The 27,506-nt window shown below is 39.7% G+C and overlaps 1 protein-coding gene across 1 annotated transcript in view; it reads right to left on the bottom strand.

Annotated features, from left to right (window-relative positions):
- Nucleotides 1–27,506, bottom strand: part of SLC2A13 (solute carrier family 2 member 13) — a 157,646-nt gene that overhangs the window by 90,710 nt on the left and 39,430 nt on the right. The window contains exon 5 of the mRNA XM_035891687.1: nt 478–586. Within this exon, the coding sequence (XP_035747580.1) occupies nt 478–586 (109 nt within the window). The remainder of the gene's footprint in view (nt 1–477; nt 587–27,506) is intronic.

Raw genomic sequence — 27,506 nt, 5'->3', positions numbered from 1 at the left:
TGCATTTACTGAGTCTTCACACATGTAACAGAACCATGTAATAACAGGAAATGCTTCTTCCCTCAATGTCTTACCTCCTTTAGCAGTTCACAGTGATTTTCCATCTCATTTACATGGTCAACAGTCTAACCCTCACAGTATTTTAATCAATTTGCACACAAATTCAAACTGTAAGTGTACTTTCTTATCTAGACATACATAGCTTTGACCATAAACCCTAACACAAAATAATACATCTCCCAGAGTACAGGTTGCGTTCTCATCTCTATATAAATGTTTGCCCTTATACTAACATCCTCTTGTACCAATTTTCTGAGACGCCAAATACACCGGTATCTGGATTTCAAACCAGCATTCCAGCTCCCACACTCAATTTTTCACATTTCAGATTTTGTCCAGAAGCCCATCTACAACTGCTACTGGTCTAACTGTCTTTTTCTTATATTTTATAAAGAGAAGCAAGCAGTAAATACATACATGACGGTGTTAATCCCTGACAGTTGTTGAAACATCTGCAGACCACAACCCACAATTAAGGCTCTTCGAGTTGGAGGGTATGTTAGCATTCTGCAGATCACAGGTCCAGCTTAAAAAAAAAAAACACAACAACAAAAGAATACGTAATAGTTCTTAGGTGATTGCTATCAAGACAATGTTCCCAGGCATAACATGCTTTGCACCTTAGTTTCAAATAAACTTGGATTATTTCAATTATTTTTGAACAACTTGATCGTTTCAGTTCTGTTTTTCTGCACTGTACTACAAAGATGATTTTTCAGGAAGCCCAGGCGAAAAAAACGAAACAATTTTTGTACAGAATGCATACTACTGGTGGCAAATGTTACATGTACAGTTCTCCTATATCATACTAATAGATTGCACATCTGCTGCAACTCAATGTACTCAAAGTTATCACAGAATATCATTGTTGTCTCCTTTCTAAGAGCTCCCACTGTTATTGAGAGGTTATTTCAGAAATGCCATTATTCACTGCTCAGATCTGGATATTGCAGATAAGGTGTTCTCCCTAGTCCCCTATAGACCAAATTTCCGCAAACCAGTTGCAAGTGTGGGTACTTTGAAGGTATGGCATAGAGCTATTCTGCACAGTGGTAAGGCTGGTCAAGGGAGCATAAATTAACTTTTTTCCATACCTTTGGTAGCAATGGTATGAGCCTGCATTCAAAAAGCAGAGAACAGTTTCTCAATGAAGAGAAAGCCAAAAATTTCTGGTAAACAGAGAAAGTTTTCTTCTCTGTTAATTTTAAATTTTCAAAGTATCCTATTAAAAAAAAAGGTAACGTAGAAAGCTATATGATATCAGGCAAAAAAATTAAAATACTTGACTCTCTTATTTACTTGAATTTCTTTCTGCCTAGACTGGTGTTCAGGGCAGAACATAGTCTGGTGAAAAATTCTATATTTTACATGTCTTATCACATCTGGTATATCCACACAGAACACCTAATATAGAACACAATATGTACAAGCCAAAACAGTTGCCATCCAAAAAAAAAAAAAAAAAAAAAAAAAAAAAGGAGGTGAAGAGGATCTACATTTTCAAAGCCTTTCCTGAACATACAGAAAATATTAATTTTACTGATTCAGTATAAAAACCTACATGGCTCTGTTCGAGAAGAACGATTTACATGCAAAGAGTTACAACTTCTGAAAACTGACAATCTGTGACCAGTTTCAATAGTGGAACTCAAGAAGAAGGTTTAGATAACATTTTCTTCATTGAAAGATAATCAGACCCACCTAAGAAAAACTTATTTTCATTTAAAAATGATGTTATTTCTAATTCCTATCTCAATTGTACCATCAGTGTTTCTTCATTATTAACAGCAGAACGCAGTCTGACAAATTTTCCAGCTGGTTTCCAAGTAACACCAACATTCAGGCAGTACACAGTCCCACCTGCCTTGCCATGGAGCCACATCACTACCTTCCAAATGGCTCTATCTGAGTAAAATCAACCGACAAATAGAGCCAATCTATATATCTGGTAAGATATTCTCAAGCAAGACACATGGTATCACTGGGTAGACAAGTATATCAAAGGGTTCAGCAGTCAAAGTGGCATTTCCTCAGTGGAAAAACGACCAAACCAGCACTCGCTGTTAGCCAGGAGCGGTCTGGAGCTCAGACATACTCCTGGATTTCTCCTTGATGCCAAGCTTCACAAAGGAAAAACATTTACTAACAAATGCAACCATGAACCCTAATGCACAAACAGCCCTCAGGTTTTCATACTCGCCATCACACCTGAGCATGGAGGCTTTGGGCTTAAAAACCTTTATCTGGCAACCGATTCTGCAGCATCTGTTGTGAACCCAGGCTGCTGAATGCCCATGTGATATCTTCTGTTCTTCATAAACTTCCTATAAAGTCCTTAATGGAGCTCAAAATCCATCTTTCTGTTCAAAGAACCTTACAGCCAACCTGAATCTTGAAGTCCACCATCAATGACTACTTATCAAATAAGCTGGAACTCTACAGCAGGGGCTGTTAGGAAAGGAAGCAGAAACGTCCTAAGGAACTGCTGCAAAGTTTTTAACAATTCCCAATCCACTCAGCTCTTTGATGAAAGTTATATAAAACTCTATTCACAATACGGCATTGTACAAAACAACTGGAAAGAAGGCATGAAAATGAATAGCTAGAAATTAAAGCAGCTGCTCCCAGACAATGGCTTGCAACTCAGAGGGAGTCATGAACTCTCGACAAAATTTCATCACACAAATCAGTTTGTGCGCCGGGAGTGGGGCCCTGCAGAAAGTTTAAGACCACATAGTAACGTCTAGACCTTTACTTTAGAGCTTTAGACTTCAGACCTTTAGAGCATCCAGTCAGCTAAATGCAGTAAGTACTTGTAATTTTTCAGACTTCTGATTAATTGTATCAGAAAAATGATGCTAAAAATTATCATTCTGGTTTAAGTCAGAGATTTCAAAGTTTCACTTTAAATCTGTACCATGGCAACCACACATATCAATAGGCATACACAAAATTAAAGGATTTTCTTTCATAAAATTCAGAGCCTTCAGGTTTACAAACCAATAAAGGGCATTAAAGAAATAAAAGAAATCGTTAATCTCTATATTAAAGGAGCTTTACAAACTCCACTAAAAAACCCAAAGGGCTTTGACTGCAAGGTGGCTGCTTTTAAAACAGAAAATGAGTGTGAAACTTTTTATTAAAATTATCAAGCCCTAAAACTAACTATGCTATTTTTGCATTTTCCTATCCCTAGTTCTGCCATCCATCTTCTGCTGTGTTCATATATTACAGCCTTTAAATTAAACAACTCCAGGCAAAAGATGGTTAGCAACAGAGAATGGGTCTAAACTAAAAAATGAAAAACAAATCAAGTTTTCAGAATTAAATACATTTTTCTTCTGAAAATAAGCCTTCTGAAAACTGAAAATGTACTCCAAGAGTTTCTGATAACCATTAAAATCTGCTGTTAGTTATCACAACAGATTAAAATAGCACAAAACAATAAAATCATTAAATCTTTAAAAAGCGGAGCAACTTAATTGCTTACAGAACTAGGGGGAAACAGGCGATGCAAAAGATACATCACAAAAAAATTAAACATTTGGCAATCTTTACAATGGAAAAAAAAGATATTTGTCTCCAAAAGCCAATATTGTTTTGTTCATGATACTTCTGCCTTAATTGCTGTTGTTTTCTCTTCAGCTAGGAGATTTAGAAACATTCCTGCATTTGAACCACTTTACCTGAACTTGAAAAACCACTGAGATGTTTGTTTTCCTTCTCCTAATCAATAAATAAACATGAAGTCAAAAGGATGAGATGTCCTAATGTCACGATTAATTTAACGAGACTAGATTTGGTTGGACTTTTTGTGCTGTGGTTTCAGATAATTACTTTATCTGAAGTAAATTTCCTAATGCATATGTTTACAAGGGTTCAAAATATGCTACAGTAAAGGGCAGCTGAAGCTTGCTCTAGTGAGAGTGCAAAATGGCAGCAACAGATAAAAAGCAATGGAAACATAAGGATACTGCTATTGTAGAAGGTGACATTACATGAAGTGGTGATACATCATGTGGACTGCTGTGGTCTAACTGGCTTTTTCTTAGCCTGGTCTAAACTGTCTACCTAACTAGACATTCATCCTTATAAGCATAAGGCAAAAATAGAATTTGGAAGTTTACCTTCACATCCAAAAAACCTTATTAGCTTACACTGAGCTAAACAGGGCAGGAGGAGCTGTTCTTGTCAAATCATTACTTCTGGAAAGCATGTCATGCTTTTCAAATGTTACATTTTATGAGTGCTTATCTGAAACTTTAACGCCAGCTTCCTGTATTTTAGCTGCTGTTCTTGTTACTAGGCACAACCCACAAGTGAATTGGGTTTAGAAATTGTGAATCACCTGGTAAGTCGTTTTGGTTTTCTTCTGTAGGTAAAATGGATTGTATGGCGATCATAGGAGCTTGTGTGTAACTCACTGCTAACCAGAAGATATATAAACTTTTCAAAACCAACAAACTAAACAAACCCTAGTTCTAAAAGGAGTTTAAATAATGAAAGCTAAAAAGCATAAGAATGGGTATTAGCGATGTCTCCGCACCTCCTTCTGAAAATGGACTGCATACACTTCCAGGGAAATAAAAATAGTGTAGAAAAACATAAAGCCAACCTAAAAATCCCTCAGTGAATGCAGGCAGATATCTGCTGCCTTGAAACCTTGCGATCCCCCATCCCTCAAAGTATTAGTACAATACTTGGAAAAATTTCACAGCCAGGAAACTATGGTTAGAGACTGGGCTCTGCCAAAGTAATTTGCAGGTTCAAACATTCTTTTGCCAGCTAATCTAGGTGACAGCTTGTAGCAACAGCTTAAAACTACGCAGGGCTCCTGCCAGCATTTTGTGCTCTTGCTGTAGAGGAGTGTTTCCAAAAAGGCAGGCTTAGCCAAGCAACAAGACAGTCACTCATCAGTTTAGCATCAATTAAGCTCAACCTTGAGATTAGTTTCTCAGACTCATTCTTGTCCTAACGCCAGTCAATACCCTCTCTTCCATCCAGATAAATCTTTAAAGAATCAGTCTACAGTTAGAAATGGGACAGAAAAAAAAACAACCGAAACTTTAGGCTGGTGATCTGGATAACAGAAGATGGATATGGGAACCATTTCTCTGTTTTGCCTTTCCTTACAAAATCACAGCTTCCAGCCCAGCTTTCTCTGCCTCATCTGGAGAACGTTCCTCCACCTAAGACTCCTCCTCTAAAACACCTAGCCATTATTTTCTGCATATGAATGATATACTAAAGCAAACACCCTTCCTAGTCCTCACCTATTACAGGATTATTTTCTAGAAGTATCAACTTTATTCATTTTTCCTTTCTGTAAAATTCATCAAATCACAAGAAAACAGAAGTAGCTTTAAGATCAAAACTGCATTATTTATCCTGAGAAGATACAAACCAATTTTACCTAAGTACCAAGCTCTTCCCTGCTGTCTCACAGTATTTCCAGTAATGTGGGACGAACCACTCCCAGCACTAGAGGAAACTTCCTGCCTCATATAGTTCTCTAATCCTTTGAGAAAGCTTGCTTGAGTCTCTTTTTTAATTTTATTTTTTTTAATGGCACAGCCCCCCATTAGCAAAGAATGAGAAAAGACTGTCGGCTTGTCTAATAACTGAGGCTTAGTATTTCTCAGTTTTCCACAGCAAATACATCCAATGGTATAACAAGACAGAAGCAAATAAAAGCTAATTAGAAATAACCGGTTTGGTTCTAGAGAGTTTAGTACTGCAAAGAGTTTTTCCCTGCCTAGTGGAACCTAAAGGGTTTTTTTGTTTGCTCAGGAAACCTAGATTTCAAATAAATGGTGCCTCCGAATGATCTTTTTAATCCACACATTGAGAACAGAAACACTAAGAATAAAGATGATTTTTTTGTTTTGTTTCGTTTTGACAGCAAGTTGGGTTGGTCTTTTGGGAATCCTGAAAACAAAGCAATTTTCTTCTATCTGCACAAGGAAAAAAAAAAAAACAAACTATTTCCCTTGATACCACATTCTTTGATATAAAGCTTTGGTGATGCAAAATCTATATGACTGAGTAGTTGCACAAAGGCAGCAGCAGTTAAGAATACCTTTGAACTTGACAAGCAGTGGCAAGTAGGGGAGCAAAAAAAGGAGAGCATTTTGGCTCTGTATGACATGTTCTTTATAGAAAACAGAAAGTACTGTCATGAAGGCCTTTAAACCTGGAGAGACCATGACAAAACAGGTAACAAACAGAGAAGAGTGGCCATTTACATGATGCCAGCGGGAGCTGAGAGAAGCGGCCACAATGACCGACAAGAGTCTGCGCAGGTGGAGGAGGGACCCCAGTGCGGTACTGTCAGACCTGTGGAGCGGGGGAATGACAGAGGGGGATGTTTACCTCTTTTTTGATAGGAAAACTGGGGTAGGGAGAGAGAAAAGCAAGGATCACATTGTGCTTTCCTTCTAGCTGTGGCAAGCACCTCAGAAATAAAGCAATACTTATTAAGGCAGACTTGTGCATACCTGCAGCCTGCAATGTGGTTTTAGCAAACAAACATTTCATTTCATGGTCTGCTCTAGAACCGCTTTACATAGGAAACAGTAATGCAACCCTCACTTACAGCTGGAGAAAGCAGGCGAGGAAAGAGAAGATGATGGAGCTAGCATTACACAGGCACAACCAAAATAAGCCAAGCAGCCCAAAGAGCTTCCCAATCCTCTCTCTCATCAAGTTATGAAGTGCAGTGCAGAGCATTTAGCAATCTTAAATTAGAAAGCTTTTTTTCTTTAATTTTCAGTTGAGGAAAGACACTTAAAAGAAAACTGCAGTCAGGGGAGTTTCAAGAGTGGGTTTTTTTGGTGTGTTAGACTTATTGCTGCTGTTTTTCAATTAAAAGAGCACCAAAAAAGCTGGTGACTCAGAGTTCCCTCCAACCCAGTCAGTAACCTACTCTCAAGCTGATCTTCCCAACTGCTACTGTATTAACACCCATACAGATATTGTATTTTATTTCCTGGGTGACACACTTCAAGCCTTAAATTTTTTGTAATTTTTTTTCTGCCAAAAATCTTACGTCAGTGATTTCCTGCTCCTCCCCCCCATTCCTTGTTTCCAAATTAAATATCTGTGTTCCTGCCCTAAGCCAGTGGTTTAACAGTGAAAATAGATTTCTACTCCTTGCCCTCCAAAAGAATGAGGCACAGGGGCACATTCCTGGGGGGAAATAGGAAAAATGGGAAATTTAATAGAACTGAGAAAGGAGCCTGGAGGTCAACGAAAGCCTCCATGGGAACTTTTGGATACAACCTTTTGCATGTTCACTTTTTTTTTTTTTTTACTTTATTAATAGCACATTTAGTTTACACCATCTCCTTAAAAAAACTTTTAAAAAACCTATTTATTTAAGGGGCCTGAAAAACTCCTCTCGCTCTTTAAAATTCAGATGCTGTTAGCTTAAGAGCTTCATTAAAAGTAAAGAAAAAAGTTAAATTAGAAATGAGGTCCACATTTAAACAGATTTTAAAAACCTGTTTTGAAATCAATATCATTTTAGCACAGCTCAGTTGGGTTCCAAAACTACCAGAGAGGAGAAAAATCAAAAAGTCGCTGTAGGTTAAAGTCAAAGTACTTTAACTTTGGCTTCCTAACAAGACAGTACCATCAATAGATGTATAGATGACAGACATCACAGCAGACCAGTTTGAAGCTAAAAATAGTAAGTCTTAGGAAACTGCTTCAACATTTTATTTTTTTTAAAACTGAAGCATTTAAGCTTGAGTACAAAGTAGAGTTCCATTGAAGACAGAAAGACAGATACTCATTTAAACATTTCACTGAACTGCAGCCTAGGATCATACCCTATCTAAAAGTCCTAGCTAGTTCACTACATTTTTGTATTAACCATCATCTACCAGAAACACAAAGGGCTCTGAGGCAACCGTCACTACTCAGCAACAGCATGTTTTTCAGCAGAGGCGGCCAGCCATGTCCTGGAAGGAGGAGCAGAAGCATTGCCAGCAGGTCAAAGGAGGAGTTCTTCCCCTCTACCCAGCACTTGCGAGCCCCACAGCTTGAGCCACACGCCACACTGCTGCATGGGTCTGGAGGACAACCACCAAGGCGGATGGCGCTGGAGCTCATGACATACGAGGAGATGCTGAAACAACTGGGATTGTTCAGTTTTAAAGGCAAAGCCTCTGCTGTCTACAGCTACCTAGCGGAGGGCCAAAGAGAAGACAGACCCAGGCTCCTCAGAGGTGTGCAGGGACAGGACAAAATGCAACAGACAAGTTGGAATGCAGAAAATTTGGACCAGATGGGATGTCTGTTTATTTTGTACCATGGCAGTGGTCAAACACAAGAAGAGGGATGCAGTTTATATACTGAGCACAATGTCATATGGTATGGAATAACCAAAATCCCTTTGGCCAGTTTGGGTCAGCTGTCCTGGCTGTACCCCCTCCCAGCTTCTTGGGCACTTCGTCACTGGCAGAGCATGGCAAGCTGAAAAGTCCTTGACTTAGTAAAAGCACTGCTTGGCAACAACTAAAACATCAGGGTGTTATCATGTTATTCTCATGCTAAATCCAAAACACAGCACTACGCCAGCTACTAGGAGGAAAACTAACTACATCCCAGCCAAAACCAGTACAACAGTTCATGGTCAAAACTTCACTGAAAAAAGTCCTGAGTAACCTGCTCTGACTTGTCCTCCTTTGATTAGATTGGCTTAGACAACCTTCAGAGGTCATCTACATGATTCTTACATAAAACCTACATCATTCCAAGATTTGTGCTTTTATGGTTACTACAACCCCATGAAAAGTGTGGTGCTTCACGATAGTCGGGGGAAAAAAAAAAGCATCCTTACGTACAGACTCTGTAAAACTCAGTCACCTCCATACCACCAACAGCAGATCCATTCTTTTTTACCTTTCAGTCCTAGGCTCCATTAATCGAGAACCTGTCAGTCACACGAGACTGACAGTTTTTACCCTGAATTTATAACCTCTGCAGAGAACACAAATCAATATTGAAATCAGCAAGTGTAAAATACTCAATTGACAAGTCCCTTAACTGGTATAAAACATGACACAGCAATAACAGAGACATTATTGCAGCCTTTCAATATATAAAGGGGGCTTGTAAGATAGATGGGCAGAGACTTTTTACCAGGGACTGTGTGATAAGTAATGGTTTCAAACTAAAAGAGAGTAGATTAGATTGGATATAAAGAAGAAATTCTTTACTATGAGGGTGGTAAGACACTGGAACAGGTTTCCTAGAGAAGTTGTAGATGCCCCATCCCTGGAAGTGTTCAAAGATCAGGTTGGATGGAGCTCTGAGCAAGTCGAGTGAAAGATGTCCCTGCGCATGGCAGGAGGGTTGGACTAGATGATTTTTAAGGGTCCCTTCCAACCCAAACCATCCTGTGATTCTATAACTGTTAAGAGCTGTACGCATTTCTGGTCCCCTTTGCATTCTCCCCCTCATTTCAAAAAAGGAATATGGTAGAAATGGGGAAAGATTGAGGAAAAGGCAAAAAGAACAATCAAATTAATGGAACAGTTCCAACATACAGCAGTGGTAATACTAATTTTACTAGGCTCTTGGGTACTAAAATGCATATACAATTATATCATGCTAGTGTACTTATGTCTGGACTCACAAGCTAATATTAACAGTCTGTTTAGTGTGATCCTGCCTTCGTTAGTATAACAGGCCTTTGCTTTAGCTACAGATGGAAGCAACAAATCAAGTACACCATCCTTCAAGGTGGAGGAAAGACGCTGGGTTAGGAGTTGGGAATACAACAGAAGGTCCATAAAATTAAAAGTGGCACAATGAAGGTGAGTAGAGAACATGGTTGCTTCAAGGTAAGACAGATAAAGGGCTGTATAAAACAGCAGATACAAAACCAAAAGCATAGTTATGATCCACTACGCGTTGGCCACTATCAAGACCGAATGGCACTGAGATGGACCTTGTCTGACAGAGCGTGGCCATTTTTACCAAAGTGTGAAAAATCCACTGTGTAGTGGATGTCTGTGGTCCAGAAGACAGGGACAAAGGGGCAAGTTTTTGCTACTGCAGATTATATCTCACTGGAGCAACAATTCCAAATCAATCACCTGGTTAAGCATTATCACTGACTGGTAATAATTTACAATTTAAAAATGCAGAGAGCAGATGATAATCTCTTGGGCTATGATCTTAAGAAGTGTTTTATCATGAGAACTTAAGGTTGTGAAAAGCTGATGTACATAACAGTTTTCAAATCTTCCAATTTCTGGAGGATTCACATACAGCCTATGCGAATTTTTATGTTCTAGCCACTCTGGAGTTTCAGACATTAAATAAAGTACTTCACAATAAAGTACGCTTCTTCACAGTTTTGCATCAGATATAATCATTATCATCAATGCAAAACCAGCATGGAAGCAGTTTACTTCTATTTGCACAAAGAAGAAAGCCTATGGAGAATCAGGACCTCTTTTGATGTATTTTATAATGCTGTCAGTGGCAACAACAAAATTTCTCCAGCAAGATGTACAGGCTGTTTTTAATGTACCTCCACTGCGCAGTAAAGTCTTGTTGTTTTCCAGGAATTACAGAGAGACTGCCTCTGCACAAACTTCAGACAGTTTCTCAAGAGTAATTCTTGCTAGTGTCACTGAGACTGACAGTAAATAGTAGGATCTATGTACAGTTGTTTGTAGAATTGAAATTTTTTTTGCCTGTTGATTAATAGCAACACAAACTGTGGGTTTTGCTTCCATTACATCCTGTTTTGAAAGTAATTTCAAAACCTGACACACAGATAGAATTATAGAATCATTCAGGTTGGAAAAGACCTTTAAGATCATCAAGTCCAACCGTTAACCTAACCCTGCCATCCCACCACTAAACCATGTCCCTAAGCACCTCGTCTACCTGGCTTTTAAATACCTCCAGGGATGGGGACTCAACCACTTCCCTGGGCAGCCCGTTCCAATGCTTGACAACCTGTATCATCACCTGTGACTAACTCAGTGAACAAAGACTCCTAGATAAAACAGGATTTTAAAGAGATATACTATAATGCTGCACAAAACAGCAGGCAAAAAGCATCTTCCTGTATCATGATGCTGGTTTTAGGGAAAACAGAATTAATACTCCATAGTGGACAGTTCAAGGTTTTTCATGTACTATGGAATACATCTGATCTGCAAGCTGCTTGCCTTACACTAAGTGGAAATCCTTCTGATCATTTTCAGCATAAGGAAGACAGAATGAGATTGCCTAAATGCCATGTTTATTAGCAGTTTCTTTATAAATATAAAATATTTTAAAAGGCAATTCTTTTAAAAGCTGTTGAAATCCAGTAGAGTGTAAGATAATGCTTGATTTCTTTTCCCTGATTTAAGTATGCTTTTTTCCTTAAAAAGAAACCCACAAAAAACAAACTAACACCAAAATGGACTCATACTCCTATTGATGCTTGGTTGCACTGCAAGATAGAAACATGTAGGACAAGGATCTCTTCACCAGTTCTGTGCAACCTCACAGATCTAGCAGATAGAAAGGAAGATCATAAAGATTTTATTAAATTATTTAGAGGCCTGAGGCCCATGTTTCAAAAAGATACAGGAATTCTGAGAGATTTCCTTATGAATTTCAGTAAGTAGATTTTTATGCTGATTTTATACCCTCATCAAGTTAACCCACCATCTAGAAGAAAGAATAATACCTAAATGACAGGCATCATTCAGAAAACACTATCCTGTCTGTAAATACATTAAAAAATTGTATTTATGATGCATCTGTCTCCTCTAGTGCTCCCTTACTGAACTCCATCTGCTTTAACATTTTAAACAGAAATTTTTAAGTTTTAGACAGACATCATGTTTTTACCCTGTGTTTCTCATGCAGCAGCTTACAGCTGGTCCTAATTAGAGGAGGAAGCCCAAGTAACACAAGGAAAATGGAACCATTAAGAGTGGAGCCAAGCCCCACGAGAGCCGCCATTTTGAAGGGGCACACTTCCATTCCATCACCACATTTGAACATATTTGAATCAAAGCATTTACGTGAACGGACATTTCTCTGACACCTGTAGTGATCGAAACCATTTCAATGTCAAGGGATAGATGTTTTTTTCTTTAGTGATAGATACTAACAATAACGTTAAAATACCACTTCTAAATATGCTGCAAGAGGATTATTTCATTAGAACAAAAAGGGAGCATCAGGATTTCTTCAGTGTTAAGAGTAAAAGCAAACAAGTTTCAACGTGGTAGTGAGAAGGCACAGGGCAAGCTTTGGCCTGCAAGCCAGTAAGAACAAATTCAAGCCTCACAGGATAACTGGAATATTTCAAAAAATTTACAGACGTTTTGATGTAACTATCAAGGAGTCACACTGTTACACAGGCCCTAGAAGATATACAAAGATCAGCTGGCCTCCAAATACACCCTGGGCAAGGACAGGTCAGAGTTTGTACTCAAAAAGTCCCCCTTTAAGGGAATAGCGCGCACGTCTGCTTCGCTCACAAAGGGCATCTGCTTCACGAGCACAATGTCGGCTGTTCTCACAGACCACGATATATTATCATGTTAAAAGATACCACGTAATTTTTCCCAGAGAGGAACAGAGCACTAAGAAAGCCCCTGCGCACCAAAAGATGAATGGGGGGTTTAAGTAGCATTCTCGGCACAGACTTCCACTACCACATTGCTGTCCGCCAGGACATGAGCAGATGCGATTTCAGGCAGACACAGGTGGGTTGGCAGGAGGCCCCCTTGGAGAGGCACTACCAAAAATCCAGCAGGGTTCGGAAGTAGAGATTGTTTGAACTCATTTTGCTTGGCAAAGGTTGATTTTATTTTCTCCCAGTTATTTTGGTACAAGAACAGCCTTGCTGAACCATCAGAGTCCACCCTACAGGGGCGTTCTCAGAGCTGTACTTCCCACGGGAGCAGGCACAGCCGTCCCTCGCCCCTTCCCACCACTGTCACCCGCTGGGCACCACCAGGCTTAGTGCTGCTGCAGACCCCTGAGGCCACATCAAGCACTGGGTATTGGTACAGGGCACAACTCTTTCTTTACCAGAAGATCATCTAGGACAGACACGGTTTTGGTTCACTTCCATACTGTTTTAAGAAATGGAAGCTTACAACTTCTGTGTAAAAATTATGGGTTTGTTTTTAATACAGGGCAGACTCAATCAGGGCTCAGCCTACCCTGTCCACAGGTATTTTGGTTTTCAGCTCTGCACAAGGGCAAAAACCACTGTGCAACTCAAACTGCCCTGCAGCACTGATGCACACGAGAGAACATGCCCCAGTTGCCAAATGAAGGCTAAATAAAAAAAATAATTAAAAACTGGACTGGCACCAAAACAATCCTTTCCTTCGAGTTGGTCTACATATACCCTCCAGACTATAATAGAAAATCACTATTATAATAGAATCAACATAACCATCTACTAAAAATAAACTCTTTAGATTCTTTGGGTTTTGTAGGCACTACTAACTCCCCGAAGCAATGTCCCTGGGTCTATACATCTGTGCCAGCAACCTGCTTTCAGATCCTCCCAGCTGTCCCTAAAGATACTACATGGGAATATGTTACATTCAGCTTCTTCCCAATTTCATTTGCTAATGCTCATTTTTGCAGGGACACAAAAGAGCAGCGATGGAAACAGAACCAGCAACTACAGCAGCACCAGGGCACATACAGCAAAATCAATAAATATACTTCTATATGTAAAATATACAAGAAAATCTACACGTTAGGCAAATTGTTACACAAGGAAGATGCTGTTAGAATCTGATATTTAAATACTTTTTGTCTGCTCAGGTTCCAGGCCAAGTCTGTTGGAGTTAAGAAATAATACCTGGGGAAAAACCATCTGCATTACCACCTTGTTGATATTTTTAAGGTTTCAACTTAACATTATGACTCGCATAAACACAGCAAGCATCCTCAGCTGTAACACTATTTCCAAAAAGGGACTCAAATTCCTTCTTAAAGGCAGTAAGAGCCTAAAATGCATTAAGGGAAGAAGCTGTTTTTAAGACCAATATGAATTCTTACCCAGGGCTTCAGAAGCACACATGCACTACCTAAAACCAAACATGATGCAAGACAAACTTCATGTAGCGATTCACAACATCCCAGTGGAAGTACATGCTTAGCACTAGTGAATAGCATTTCAGGTTCCCCAGGAGCTCCTGATTTTCCTAGATTTGAGAGAAAAAAATAGCACTAGTGTGGCTGGAATTTCAGGTAACCTTCCCAGCTTCAGAGCAAACTGCAGATTTCCCAACTGTGATCAGCCAGAAAGATGGGCTGTGGCACAGAGAAGGGGCAGAATTTTACCCAGACTGGCACATCTTCTCTAATGCACAGGAGCTACTTATCCCAGCTGTTAACTAATTTCCACAACTTGCTATGAAAGATAGATATTTCAAGGATAAGCTCTAAAAATAACAGAAATAGTATCAGTCCTACATCCTGCTTACCCCTCAAAAAAGGGAGGGGGCAATTACCCCATTTAGAATTTGTCAGGCTGCAGAGGCTGACAAACCTGAAGGCATCAGGTTCTGCTGCTTCATTCCATTACGAGTTACAACAGTCTATTTGGCACTGGATTGGGTCAGGAAACAATGAAAGTTAATTTTCAGTGTCAGATATAAGAAGCATCTACATCTTTATATGGATACCAGGAAAATATTTTCATGTTTCTCAGCAAGAGCATCACTGCCCAACTGTGCTGTCTGCCAGCTGTCACCAACCTATTCAGCAGGCTGAACAGAAAAACTCTTGGGCAGGAAGTCTGGGGGAAACTTGTAAACAAAACCAGAGGCAGTGCAAAGCTGGAAGAAAGCTGCAGTGTTTGGGCCACCTACGTTTCAGGGTGGATTTCCAAATATCTCCATTCACTGACCTCGTATTTGCTGGCTTTGTCTGAGCTGCCACTTAGTCACTGAGAGAAATCGCTGCTTCTGATCATGCAGGCTGTGAAGCTACTCTGAGAAGCTAATTCAGTGCCACTGTCCACCTATACACATCTATATACATTCTCCACCTATATACACCTAAATGAAGGCACCAGCAGACAAGCACGGAAGAAGGTGGAGAGTGGAGATAAGAATGACTTGCCTGACTACAGGACATATTAAAAAAAGGCAGATATAAAAGTAGATAAGTACCAAATATAATGGAAAATCATGTTTACAACATACTAAGCACAAGCTAAAAGACGCGGGATGAAAACTTTGGCCACAGCATGGTAACTTTGAGATCAATTCCAACACAAAGAAAAGTAGTTTCCTTAAGGAGAGAAAATACTATGAAGTCCTTTCCTCTTTGGAGAAATGCTAACTTTGATTGGGGTAAAGGGAGGATACACATAACCCCCCCCAACCAATTACCCTTAAATTTAACAATATGCATATTTAACAATATACAGCATATTTTAATGGAGAAGCTCACTCATTTATAAGGAGAATTAAATCTGAGCAACACACAGTATGACCATGTGCATCTCAGCAAGTAATGCAGTGCAGTAGGCGGGGAACACCAGGTTGAAGCGAGGCCCCTAGATGTACACGACATGCTATTTGTAGGTTCTGTGCCAGACTAGATTTAGCCCAGTCCCCTAGGCAGAGCTTTGCCACGTACAGGCTGTTAGAAGCTGCCCTGAGACTCTATCTTTGAACCTTCACATCTCCAAAAGAGTCTGTGCACACTGGATACACCCCTGGAGCGGGACCTCTGGTTTAACTTCCCCTGAAGAAAGTTACTCCATAGGCACTAGCACTGCTTTGCAATCTGAAACAGTACGTGGGGGTGATGATGGGAGATGAGAACAGACTCACTGCAGAGCTACGCTGCCATTTGGAGCCAAAATGCTAATGCAGATGCAGTCAATGCATCTTGTAGTAGCTGACAGCAACTGGAATGGTTCTGCATAAAACCACACTAGAAAAAAAAGCAATTTAAGCTGCTCCTATGAACTATTAGGTTTTATTTAAAATTAAATTAGAAGAAATATAGGACAAAATTAATTCAGTAGTTTGTATTCAATTGTGCAGCAGCTCCCTAAGGGTTTGACTTTATTCTTTTTCCTGTATTTTTTTTTCCCCCTCCTCTTTACTAGTTCAGCCTGAAACCTGAGAGTCACCTCAGGTCCTTTACCATTACTATTGATAACTTTTGACAAGAAAGAGAAGACTTTTTTTTTTTTCTGTAGAATAAATTTTTTTCTCAACAGAATTTTAAGGTCCTATTCCCTCCAGTAGGGCTGTACAGCTTTTTACTAGACAAGCTTAGTAAATAATGTTAAAAAACTTGGGGGATGGGGAGGAACACGGGAAAAATAAAGGCAAGTTCTGAGAACTGGTTATGTTCTACACCCATGTATTGGGTTTGCATGGCAAGGTTTTGGTAGCAAGGGGCTACAGGGGTGGCTTCTGTGAGAAACTGCTACAAGCCTCCCCCGTGTTCCATAGAGCCCATACCAGCCGGCTCCAAGACAGACCCACTGCCAGCCAAGGCCAAGCCCATCAACAACAGTGGTAGCGCCTCTGGGATAATGTATTTACTGCATCCAGCTCTGGAGCCCTCAGCACAAGAAGAACATGGACCTGTTGGAGCAGGTCCAAAGAAGGGCTACAAAAATTATCCAAGACTGGAGCACCTCTCCTGTGAGGACAGACTGAGAGAGTTGGGGTTGCTCAGCCTGGAGAAGAGAAGGCTGCGGGGAGACCTGATTGCGGCTGTTCAGTACTTAAAGGGGGCCTATAGGACAGATGGGGACAATCTTTTTAGCAGTGCCGGTTATGACAGGACAAGGGGGGATGGTTTTAAACTAAAACAAGGTAGATTTAGACTAGATATAAGGAAGAAATTCTTTACAATGAGGGTGGTAAAACACTGGAATGGGTTGCCCAAGGAGGTAGTGGAGGCCCCATCCCTGGAAACATTCAAGGCCAGGTTGGATGGGGCTCTGAGCAACCTGGTCTGGTTAGTGGTGTCCCTGCTCACTGCGGGGGGATTGGGCTGGATGGCCTCTAAAGGTCCCTTTCAACCCAAAACATTCTATCATTTTAAATTTAATAGTTTCAAATACAAGCCTTCCCATCAAACACAAATTACTTCACTTTCTGCTGCTCAGTTATGACACTAGCTTTTCTCTGGACCAACCGGCACACACCTTCTGACCATTTAAATGCAAGTCTCAAGGCAGGCATCCTATCCAGGCAGTCACCTGCAGCGTCCCAGCTCACCTCCTCCTTCCCAGTCTCACCCTGCAGACGCCACTGGCCATTTCACAGCAGCCAGTGAGGTCTCGGCTCCTGCGCATCTCACGCTCCCCTCACCAGTCAGTGCCAGTTGCTTGGAAACACCACAGGAAAGGGGATTTTGTATTGGCTTTAGATAATGATGAGCTCAATTGATAGCAGCTGACTGAAGATGACATACTTTTAATTTTTTCCACATTTCAAACCATCCTTTGCAGTATTAAGAAAAACCCATGATGCATTTAAAGCTGAGCAAGAGCCAGGATTGAATTGGGATGGAGGAAAGCAGAAACCTGTGGTTGTGAGTCTAGCTGTAATTTACTGAAGAAAAAAAAAAAAAACCAACAAAAAAACACCACCCACCAAACTTCTCAAAGCGGTAGTTTTGAAGAAAACTGTTTGCTGTTGTCAAGATGAGAGGGCTTAGGAGAAAATGTTTACTTGTGCCACAGAAGTGCAACTAATTTCTCCCACACAAACTGAAAAGTACGTCAGGGCATCTACAGCTGGCACTTCCAGGTGCAGTGCAGACCTGAAGAGGAATGCTGGCTCTTTCACTTCCAGCCCAGATGCAGCAGTTTTCAAACAGAGGCTGTTTCTGCTTGGGTCACTGTGTATCATGGGCAGCAGCTGGCTGACAAGGTCATCCGAGTGACAGTGAAACATGGGTGACTGAATAGAGCATTTTGCAGGAACACTACATGCTACATTCTGCATCTTTAAAGTAACATGAAAATGGAAGTGGTCCAGTATCATTTATCATTAAAGGAAAGCACACAAGTTTCCCATGAGAAATATGCAGGCTAGGCTATAACTTACCATCAACAACAAATTACAGGAGAAGCAGTGAAGATATGGGACCAAGAAACATTTCTGTCAACAAGAAACACCTAAAATTCAAAGCAACAACAGCCGCCTCTACGAAAGGAGCTGATGAGGCAGCAGCTTGTGGGAGAGGAACATATCCAGAGGAGTGAACCCACACACATACCAGCAAAGGAGATCAGCACATGTTGCCCTTCCTCGAAAAGTACACAGGAGAGTAGATCTAGCTCCGGTGCCCAGAAGCTTTGTAGCTGAGCCAGGCAACTGCTTTTTCTTCTGTGCTCTCTACATGGCATGCAGCAAGGGTGCCGGCCTATGCTGCTACGAAGTGAGTGTTTACCTTAAAAACACTCAGCAATTCGCTGCCACACAGCTCACTCACGTGTGCTCAAATCTTCCACCAGTTTCCATCACAGCTACAGAAAAATAGGATTTTATGGAGGAAGTGCAAGTCTCCAAAGATGTGATACATGATGCTATTTATGTGAGAAGAGAGGCTCAACATTTTTTTTTTTTACATTGATTCTTCCAGATAATTCACTCTGCAAACTAACCTGTGAGCATAAGTCTGGAAGAAATTAAAGTAATGTCATCCCACTGTGCTACAATACAGGAATTCAGATTTTAAACAAGTGACCTTCCTCAGTAAAGGACAGCAACTCAATTCTGTGATTGAGAAGAGCAGTATTTCACTTCACCATTCACGTCTGATAGATGGTATTGCAATGACATTGATTTAAAACAGGAGGTTTTTCTATTCTCAGTGGACAAAGACAATGATAACAAATGTCACCTACGTGACACGCTTCTTCCCAGGCCTCGGGTAGAGAGAAGCTCCCAAAAGCAGCCGACGTGACATAACAATAGCAAAAACATATAGTTCTGTCTAGAAGAGAGACATCAACATTTAAGTAAGCATTTCAAGACTACCAGCATACAAAATGAGTGCCAGCATGCCCTTTCTTCTGTGCCAGGTGACCCTGAACCATCCTGACTCTTCAGCCCATGCAACTCTACCAATACATACTGCCATAGGAGAGCAATCCCCTAACTCAGAGTCTGTAACCAATTTTATCATGTAAATTCAGCCTCTTAACACCATTCATAACAGCAAATTCTACTTACACTTGTTCCTCCTGAGGGCCAGGTATTTGTTTTATACTCTCAAAAGTTCATCAATGATGCTAACTCCCTGTGACATTACACCAGGGACCAACTAGAAAGACTGTATAGATTGTAAGTTTTCCACAAAGGCACTGTATAACTTTTAAACAAGGAAAGTCTTTACACTAAAAACAATTTAAGTTATTCCAGTCTCAAGCACTGTGATACAGATCTAACAACTGTGTCTCCAACATCTTCCCTTATTTTACAAGGATGGAAAGAAATATTTAAGAAGGTAATAAACACATTAATCTGTCACCGAAACACTGATTTTTGGCTGTTCACATTTGGTATATGCTGGAAGGCAAGTCTCAAAGACATGTAGATACTAAAGAGCAGAAAACCAAAACGACTTACAGCATGACAACAGCTTTTCAGTTAATATGACGAGAACAAATGTTTGTTTATTTTTTGCTTGCTCTTGCTTTCTCAAAGAGCACCACCATGAAACCAGCAGTCTGGTGTCAAAGAAAAAAGTAAAGTGAATAATGCAAGAGTTTTCAGAATGAACTGTACAAATAATTCAGTTGCTCCTTGAAGTGCACTTCATGTTTTATATACAAAATAGAGAAAAAACCCATAGACTATATTTTATAAGAATTTTTCTTAGATTCAGTGGACATACTCAGTTTCAAGAAATGAAGAAAAGTAAATTAAACCTGGAAATGCATACAGATATGTACTCAGAATGAACATCTCAGCCATATCTTACAGGTATACCAAAGAAGTGCCTCTTATGGTCCTGCTTGTCCCAGAATCATAGAAACATTTAGGTTGGAAAAGACCTTTAAGATCATCAAGTCCAACCACTAACCTAACACTGCCAAGTCCACCACTAAACCACGTCCCTAAGCACCACGTATATCCGGCTTTTAAACACCTCCAGGGATGGGGACTCGACCACTTCCCTGGGCAGCGTATTCCAGTGCCTGATAACCCTTTCGGTAAAGAAATTGTTCCTAATATCCAATCTAAACCTGCTCTGGGGCAACTTGAGGCCATTTCCCCTCGTCCTATCGCCCGTTATCTGGAAGAAGAGACCAACCCCCACCTCCCTACAGCCTCCTGTCAGGCAGTTGTAGAGGGCGATAAGGTCTCCCCTCAGCCTCCTCTCCTCCAGGCCAAACAAGCCCAGTTCCCTCAGCCGCTCCTCGTAAGACTTGTGCTCCAGACCCCTCACCAGCTTCGTTGCCCTTCTCTGGACATGCTCCAGCGCCTCAATATCCTTCTTGTAGTGAGGGGCCCAAAACGGAACACAGTATTCAAGGGGTAGCCTCACCAGTACCGAGTACAGGGGGACGATCATCCTGCTGGCCACACTATTCCCAATACAAGTCAGAACACTGCTGGCCATCTTGGCCACCTGGGCACACTGCTGGCTCATATTCAGCCGTCTGTTGACCAACACCCCCAGGTCCTTTTCTGCCAGGCAGCTTTCCAGCCACTCTTCCTCAAGCCTGTAGCGGCACTCAGTCTTATTGAACCTCATACAGGTGGCCTCAGCCCATTGATCCAGCCTGTCCACATCCCTCTGTAGAGCCTTCCCACCCTCAAGCAGATCAAAGCTCCCTCCAAACGTGGTGTCATCTTGCAAACTTACTGAGGGTACACTTGATCCCCTCATCCAGATCATTGATAAAGATATTAAACAGAACTGGTGCCAATACTGAGCCCTGGGGAACATGGCTTGTGACCAGTTGCCAGCTGGATTTAATTCCATTCATCACAACTCTCCGGGTAAGAAACAAATCTTTTTGGACATGGATAGCCCAAAAAGGGTTGAACAGAAAGACTGATCTTTTGGAAAGTACATGAATTCAGGGTAGGATATTGTTTAGATGCACCACTGCATCACTCATACACAAATGGTGCACTACACTAACTGGAAATTGTTTTACTGAAAATGTTATCTGACGGCATAATGCTATCACAGAAAGTATCAAAAATCCTAACCCCTGAGGCAATTACTATTTCTTGCTAGCATATAGGCAAAGTTTAGGGCACTGTTTCCAAGGACTAATGCACAAGACTCTGTATCCTTCTGGATGTGACATCCTTAGTAAATAACCTATAAAAGAAAAGAAAGTTCATTTAAAGCAGGCTGACATGACAGATACAGACATGGGCAGTAAGCATGGGCAAAATTTCAAGTTCTGATTTCCCTAAAGTACAGCAAAACCTGCAGTTGGAAGCAGCAAGTCTCAGTTCAATTTTTCCTCAGCATTCATCGTAGATACCAATTCATTAGCCATTGTTATTGAAACAGTAGAAGAAACAAGAAGTACCTATCCCTATAAAGCATCACAAGAATTAAAGAAATCAAAAGACAACAGTAGATCTCAAGAAATAATAAAAACAGGTTAAAGAAATGAAGAAAATATGAACCAACTAAAAGCTATAGTACAAGCAGCATTCCCCAGAGCTCATAATACAGGAGGTCTGTACTTCAAACACACATTTGGGATTAATTTGTGACTCCTGCTTTGACTAGAAAGCTTTTCATACAAATGTATGTTTTATCTTGGAACTAGTCAAGATTTAATGCATGTGGATTGTCTGTCTGCATCTGTCTTTGGGGATGCATTGACCTAGTTAGCTATCTTATGCAATTTTTGGCAATCATTTCTTAAGTTTTTTCTTTGTGTTGCTTAGAATTAATTTTTAAACAGACTGCAAGAGTGTTACTGTGTCTGTGCATGGCAGCTCCGCTCACATAAGGAGAGCACAGGAACAGGCTCCACTGATGGTGCTGGGTTTCTCAAAGGCTTGAGAAAAGCATTACAGCACTCTAAGCTTGTGAGAGAGCACAAGTCAAGCACCAGGCTTCAAATACAACAGTGATGCCAGCTAAGGCAGATGTCTGTGACAGCCCCATCCCACCCCATCTGAGTGTTTCAGACTTCAGCGAGACCTACAGGCCACAGAAAAATCCTCTACATAGGCGCCTAGAATCCCACCACAAGTCAGCAATAACTTGTTGTTTTACCGGCACAGAAATTACTCAGCTCAACCTCCAAACAAGGATATACAAGAGAATATCACCCCAAGAGAAGTGGGACTCTATTCAAGGACCAAAGTGCTCAAGCCATGGAATAACAGCCTGAACATTTGCTTGGTTTAGCAGCACCCACTTGGGTACATTTAACAGAAGTGTCAGTACAAAGACAGCTTTGCAACATCCACGCTTGAAGCTTCTGAAGAGCTTCCACCCACGGCTGGCACGCACCCTCTGCCCTCCCCTCAAGGTGCTCATGTACTTCAGTATAAAATTTTGAGAATGGTCTAGTATTGCTGGGGTAGCTGTGGGAGCTGAATCCCATCACATGCCTCATGCAATCCTTGGAAGCTTCCTTTGGTGCAAAGCCCTTGCCTGTTTGCTCTCTATAAAGCGGACTTCATTGCATTAAGGATTGTGAAAATACAGTTATTCAGAAATCAAGGGGTGCATACTTCTTATAAAGGGGCGTTTCCTAATCAGATTGCAAAACAACAAATACCTTTCCTTAAAAAGGCTGAAGAACTTTGCTAACAGGAGGCAAATCCTACAAAAAAAAAATCAGTTCAAAAAACGTGAATTAGTTGCTGCAAACTTTTGGAACATTTAGTTGGTACTTTAAAGAAAAAAAAAAAACAAACCTGCATCTAAACGCATAAGAACATCTCCTGAAAAGCTGAAAAAAACCCGGAGATTTAGAAAAAAAAAAAGTAGTGATGGTTTTAGTTCTGTAACTTATGCTCCCCACTGTAGTTAATCTATGGTTAAAGCTTAAGTATGTGTAACGTACTTAAAGTGTGCATGGGGAGACCAGACAATTTCATGGATGATAAATCCAAAATCATCACTAACTGGAAGAGTACTTGGGTAAAATATCATACATGCTCAGGCTCCTCTTCTACTCTTTCCTAGACATTTGGTGTTGACTACGGCACAATCAAGACTGGGTTAATAGGACTACATAAACAAACACATAAGCAGATATACAGGCAATTTAATTCTCTCATTTCCATAAATGTGTGCATGCTTCTCTCTGCTTCTGCATGCCTTTCTAATACTACTGCTGCATGGTCTTTTGGTGTTACCAACACATACTTTTTTTTATTAAAAAAAAATCATGCAGCTATCTGTCTGCAGTCACTTGAATCCATACATTATCTTTAGTAAATGAGACAAGAATAGTCATCTAGCAGCAGATTTATTACCCCTAGAAGATGTCATGTAACAGTATATAGTAAATGATGTAAGCACATTTCATAGGTGATACATGAACTATACTGTGTCTCAGGAAGGTGCTGTAGTCAAAGCACTTCATACCTTGGGTCTCTTCTCAGTTCTACCAGAAATCAAATCACACTGTGCCAACTATTCCTTCTGTAAAGTAGCAGGTTGACCTTGATCTCACATCAATGAATCTATATAAGGACTACTATCTATAGGCTATAGAGTACCTAGAATCTTAATAGTGGAAGAGCTGTAAGAGAACTGAAACCTTCATTTCCAGCCAATTTTTTTCTACCCCCATCCAAAATACTTCAAATGGAAGAAAATAAGAAAAAGTGGTTTGCTTGAGCTTTTAAGGAGTTTGGCTCCATGCTGTGCTTCCCAACAGTTCATGAACACAGTGCAATTTTTACAGTTCAACAATAAATGTTTGGGGTTTTTTAAATAAAAAAGAAAAGGCAAAATTTTCTTGTTTTCAGGATTATCACTAGCCCACAATTACAAGTTACTTTACCAAGCACGTAAGATGTTTGCTGATGTATTATCACAGGAGTGGTTCAGTTCCTGTAGTAGTACATGTTCTTGTATGCTTTTACTAAGAGATATAACAAACAGGAAAAATATATACAGCCCTTACACGCTACACCCGATGTTCTCTACTCTATCTACACAGAAAAATTAATCAAAAAAAAAAAAAAAAAAAAAAAAGCCATGCAGACTCTCTTTAAAGACAAATAAGAGGCTGCATTTCACATAATCAAATCCTTCTAGTAAATCACTTGCAAAATTTTTTCCAATTGAACAAGTACATTTAAAACCTTCTTGAACTAATTTAAGTGTTAAATCCAAGCTTATTCTACAGGTAAAGTTTGGATATAATGCATTACTACAACTCAGGCCCTAAAGGCAACTTATACTGTAAAAACAGTTTATATGTCATTCAAGTTTTATATTCTCAATGGAACTTAAATTGTAGATGATACTTTTTCTCTTTGTAGCCATTTCAGCTATTAAAAGCTGTTGCAAAAATCCTGAAAAAAACCTACTGTGCTCATCATCGTAGCTTTTGAGTATGATATGATACATAGGATTTACACAAAACTGATTAGAAGTTTTAATGGTTATGTCTTACAGTTAGAACTCACAAATTTTGTCTATTGTAACACTAATGTCTCAATATCATCATTACAAAATATAAGCAAAAATTAGGTCTGATACTGTGTCAGCATAAAACAACACTCAAGTTTGCAAACACATTAAGAGTGTAGAGGGAAAATGTTATCACCAAATAAAATTAATACATTTAAGAAGAACCACAGGAGGAAAAGAGGATTGTTTGAAATTATTCAAGTCATGATAAAAGAAAACTGCTTTGAAAATGCTGAGCTAAAATTGAAGACAGCTCTTCAGATTCATGAGGTTCCAAAATACAAGGTGGGAAAAGGCATATAACAAGTTTTGCAGGTTAATTTCTCTCTACTTGGAGTTTGAAAAGAAAGGAACAGAAGTTTATTAGCAGGCAGAGGACTGCAAGCTTATTAAAGCTACATTTCAGAATAACTCTCGGTTGATTTTGAAAACCAGTTTCAGCTGATAAGAAGAAAAAAATTATAAACTCAAAGCATATTAGAAGCTCTTATTTTAAAGTATTTTTGTGATGTAGTATATCCTAACATACCCATCACGAATTACACAGTCTAGTAAAGCGCAGCTGCATCCATGAAAGACCTGTGAATGTTTTCCAGAATTCACATTTTAATGGATCTGCCTGCACCTGAACAGAGAATATTTTGACCTCCACCAGTCACATCTTGGGGGGGCTGTCAAAGACAGCACTATACAGACCAGCTGATATTTTGTATTTGGAGCCCGGCTCACACAGCACAACAGACGACTGGCTGCAGATGGCAGGGAATGTTTCTCAGATGAGAACAGAACACTAAACTGAGCAATGACTTCTCAAATTTGTAAAATACAGATCATTTGCCTCAAAATAACTAAATAACAAAAAAATAAATTCTGCCTCCTTTGTAATGCTGCTGGGTTATGCTACAGTTGATTAAAATATAGAATAAATTAAGCTACATTTAAAAATGTGTCTTTCTGTTTAATTCAACGATTTACATCTACTAGAGCATGTCAAGAAATACTTAAAATCAAAACATTATCACTTGCAGCCCTGGAGTACATATATTACTTCTAGGCTTACGACATTATTCATTAACCATAATTCTATACATTTACACATGGATTCATCTCATATAAAACTGGGCAGATTTTCCCTAATAAAGCATTCAACACCAACAGCTCAGGTATCCAAAGCCCTTTCCTTAGGTCTCGATTCTTCCCATCGGATGGGAACTGGAGCACTCAAACCCACCATCCCAGCACCACAAGCAGCAGTCAGCCGGCACAGACCGTATGCCTTTTCATAATATTTCATCCACTGTCTTTGACACCAAGTAGTTAACACCAATTATCTGAATTACCAAGAACAACCAAGTGAGCATCCACTGCAATGAAGGAAATGAGTGTTGCATCTCACAGATAATGCCAGATTCTCTGCAGATTTAGGTTAGTATTTCCACATTAAATATTCTCAGGTTATAACTTTAAGAAAATCTTGACTGTTGTTGCAAAAGAAGATTTCATGAAATCTGACATTAAGATCAACTCAATCATTAAGGTCCAGTTTCAACCTTGGACAGGTATATGCTCCCATCCTGCCAAATAAACATAAACATTTCAGGTACCTGTCAAGCTCTGTCTCTATCAGGGTATGGCACAACAAATGAAAGTGTATGAGTGACCCAAAGATACATTTGATTTCTACGTACACATACACTATGCTTAAATAATAGCAAATTTTGGCTGCAAAACATAATCTCATCCATGAAATAGGCTGCCCATACTTCCTTCTTAAAAATAACAAAACCAAAAACCCACAGATAGTGAATCCTCAGGCCCCCAGAATCTATCCTACTGATTTTGGGAAGATGTGGACACCAAAAAAGTAAACAGCTTGAAGGATACCAAGTATGACAGCTGAGGGCAGGCTGATTAATTTGAGGCCACTCACTTGGGTATTCTATAATGGATCATTCTTCTGGGAATGTGCTTCAAAGGGATGTGAAGCTCGAAACAATCCAATCTAGACATGAAATGGTGTCTCAGACCTCTTCCATTGTTATACAGCACCGTAATTAGAGTAGGATAAACACTTCTTACTATATTCCACCCTATTTATTTGCAACCTATTATCCCCTACCCACCCCACCAATCTGGCGTTCTTTGGTAAGTATCGCTTTAATTTACCTTCCGTTGTAAGATTCTCATGCCTCTTGTCTCTGAGTACCACTAAAAATAATCACTACTTAACAAAATGTTCAAAATTTAAAGCCGCAACAAAGTATGAAGGACGCAAAGGTAATACAAATCACCATTAAATTTTAAATCTACTTGACATTAACAAAAGATCTGCATAGCATTTATATGCAGACTCCTAGTTCTGCTACACACAGTGAAAAGCAAGAAGGAGAAATTAAAGGAGGGAAAGATAAATATTAGAAAGAGCTTACAATTCAAAAATTTTAAAAATTAAGTATGGAGTAATACAGATGCATTTTTCTTTAATATAAATCTTGTTTTCCTTTGGCTATGAAATGAACTATTCTGCAATTGCCACCTTTATTTTAGACTAGCAACAGTCAGAACCACCTACAGTTTAAATTTGCTTTTATTGCCATAGAAACGTATGTTTTCTTTAACTAAAAAGGAAGTCTCCTGGATCATGGCCAATCCTCTACTTTCTATATCATACACTAGAGAAGATATTATAATTTATTCATTTTTATAGCCATACTTGGACTCTCTAAGTGAGCTACATCCAACTCAGCTACAATGAAAATCACGTGTTGTGTTATATAAGATATTTATACAACATTTATATTTAAATGAAAGAAACTAGTGCAATC

Source organism: Egretta garzetta, unplaced genomic scaffold (genome assembly GCF_000687185.1).
Source record: "Egretta garzetta isolate BGI_Z169 unplaced genomic scaffold, ASM68718v1 scaffold33, whole genome shotgun sequence".
In the NCBI taxonomy this organism is placed as follows: domain Eukaryota; kingdom Metazoa; phylum Chordata; class Aves; order Pelecaniformes; family Ardeidae; genus Egretta; species Egretta garzetta.
The sequence above is the reverse complement of the archived record's forward strand: the minus strand, read 5'-3'. Positions and strand labels throughout refer to the sequence as shown.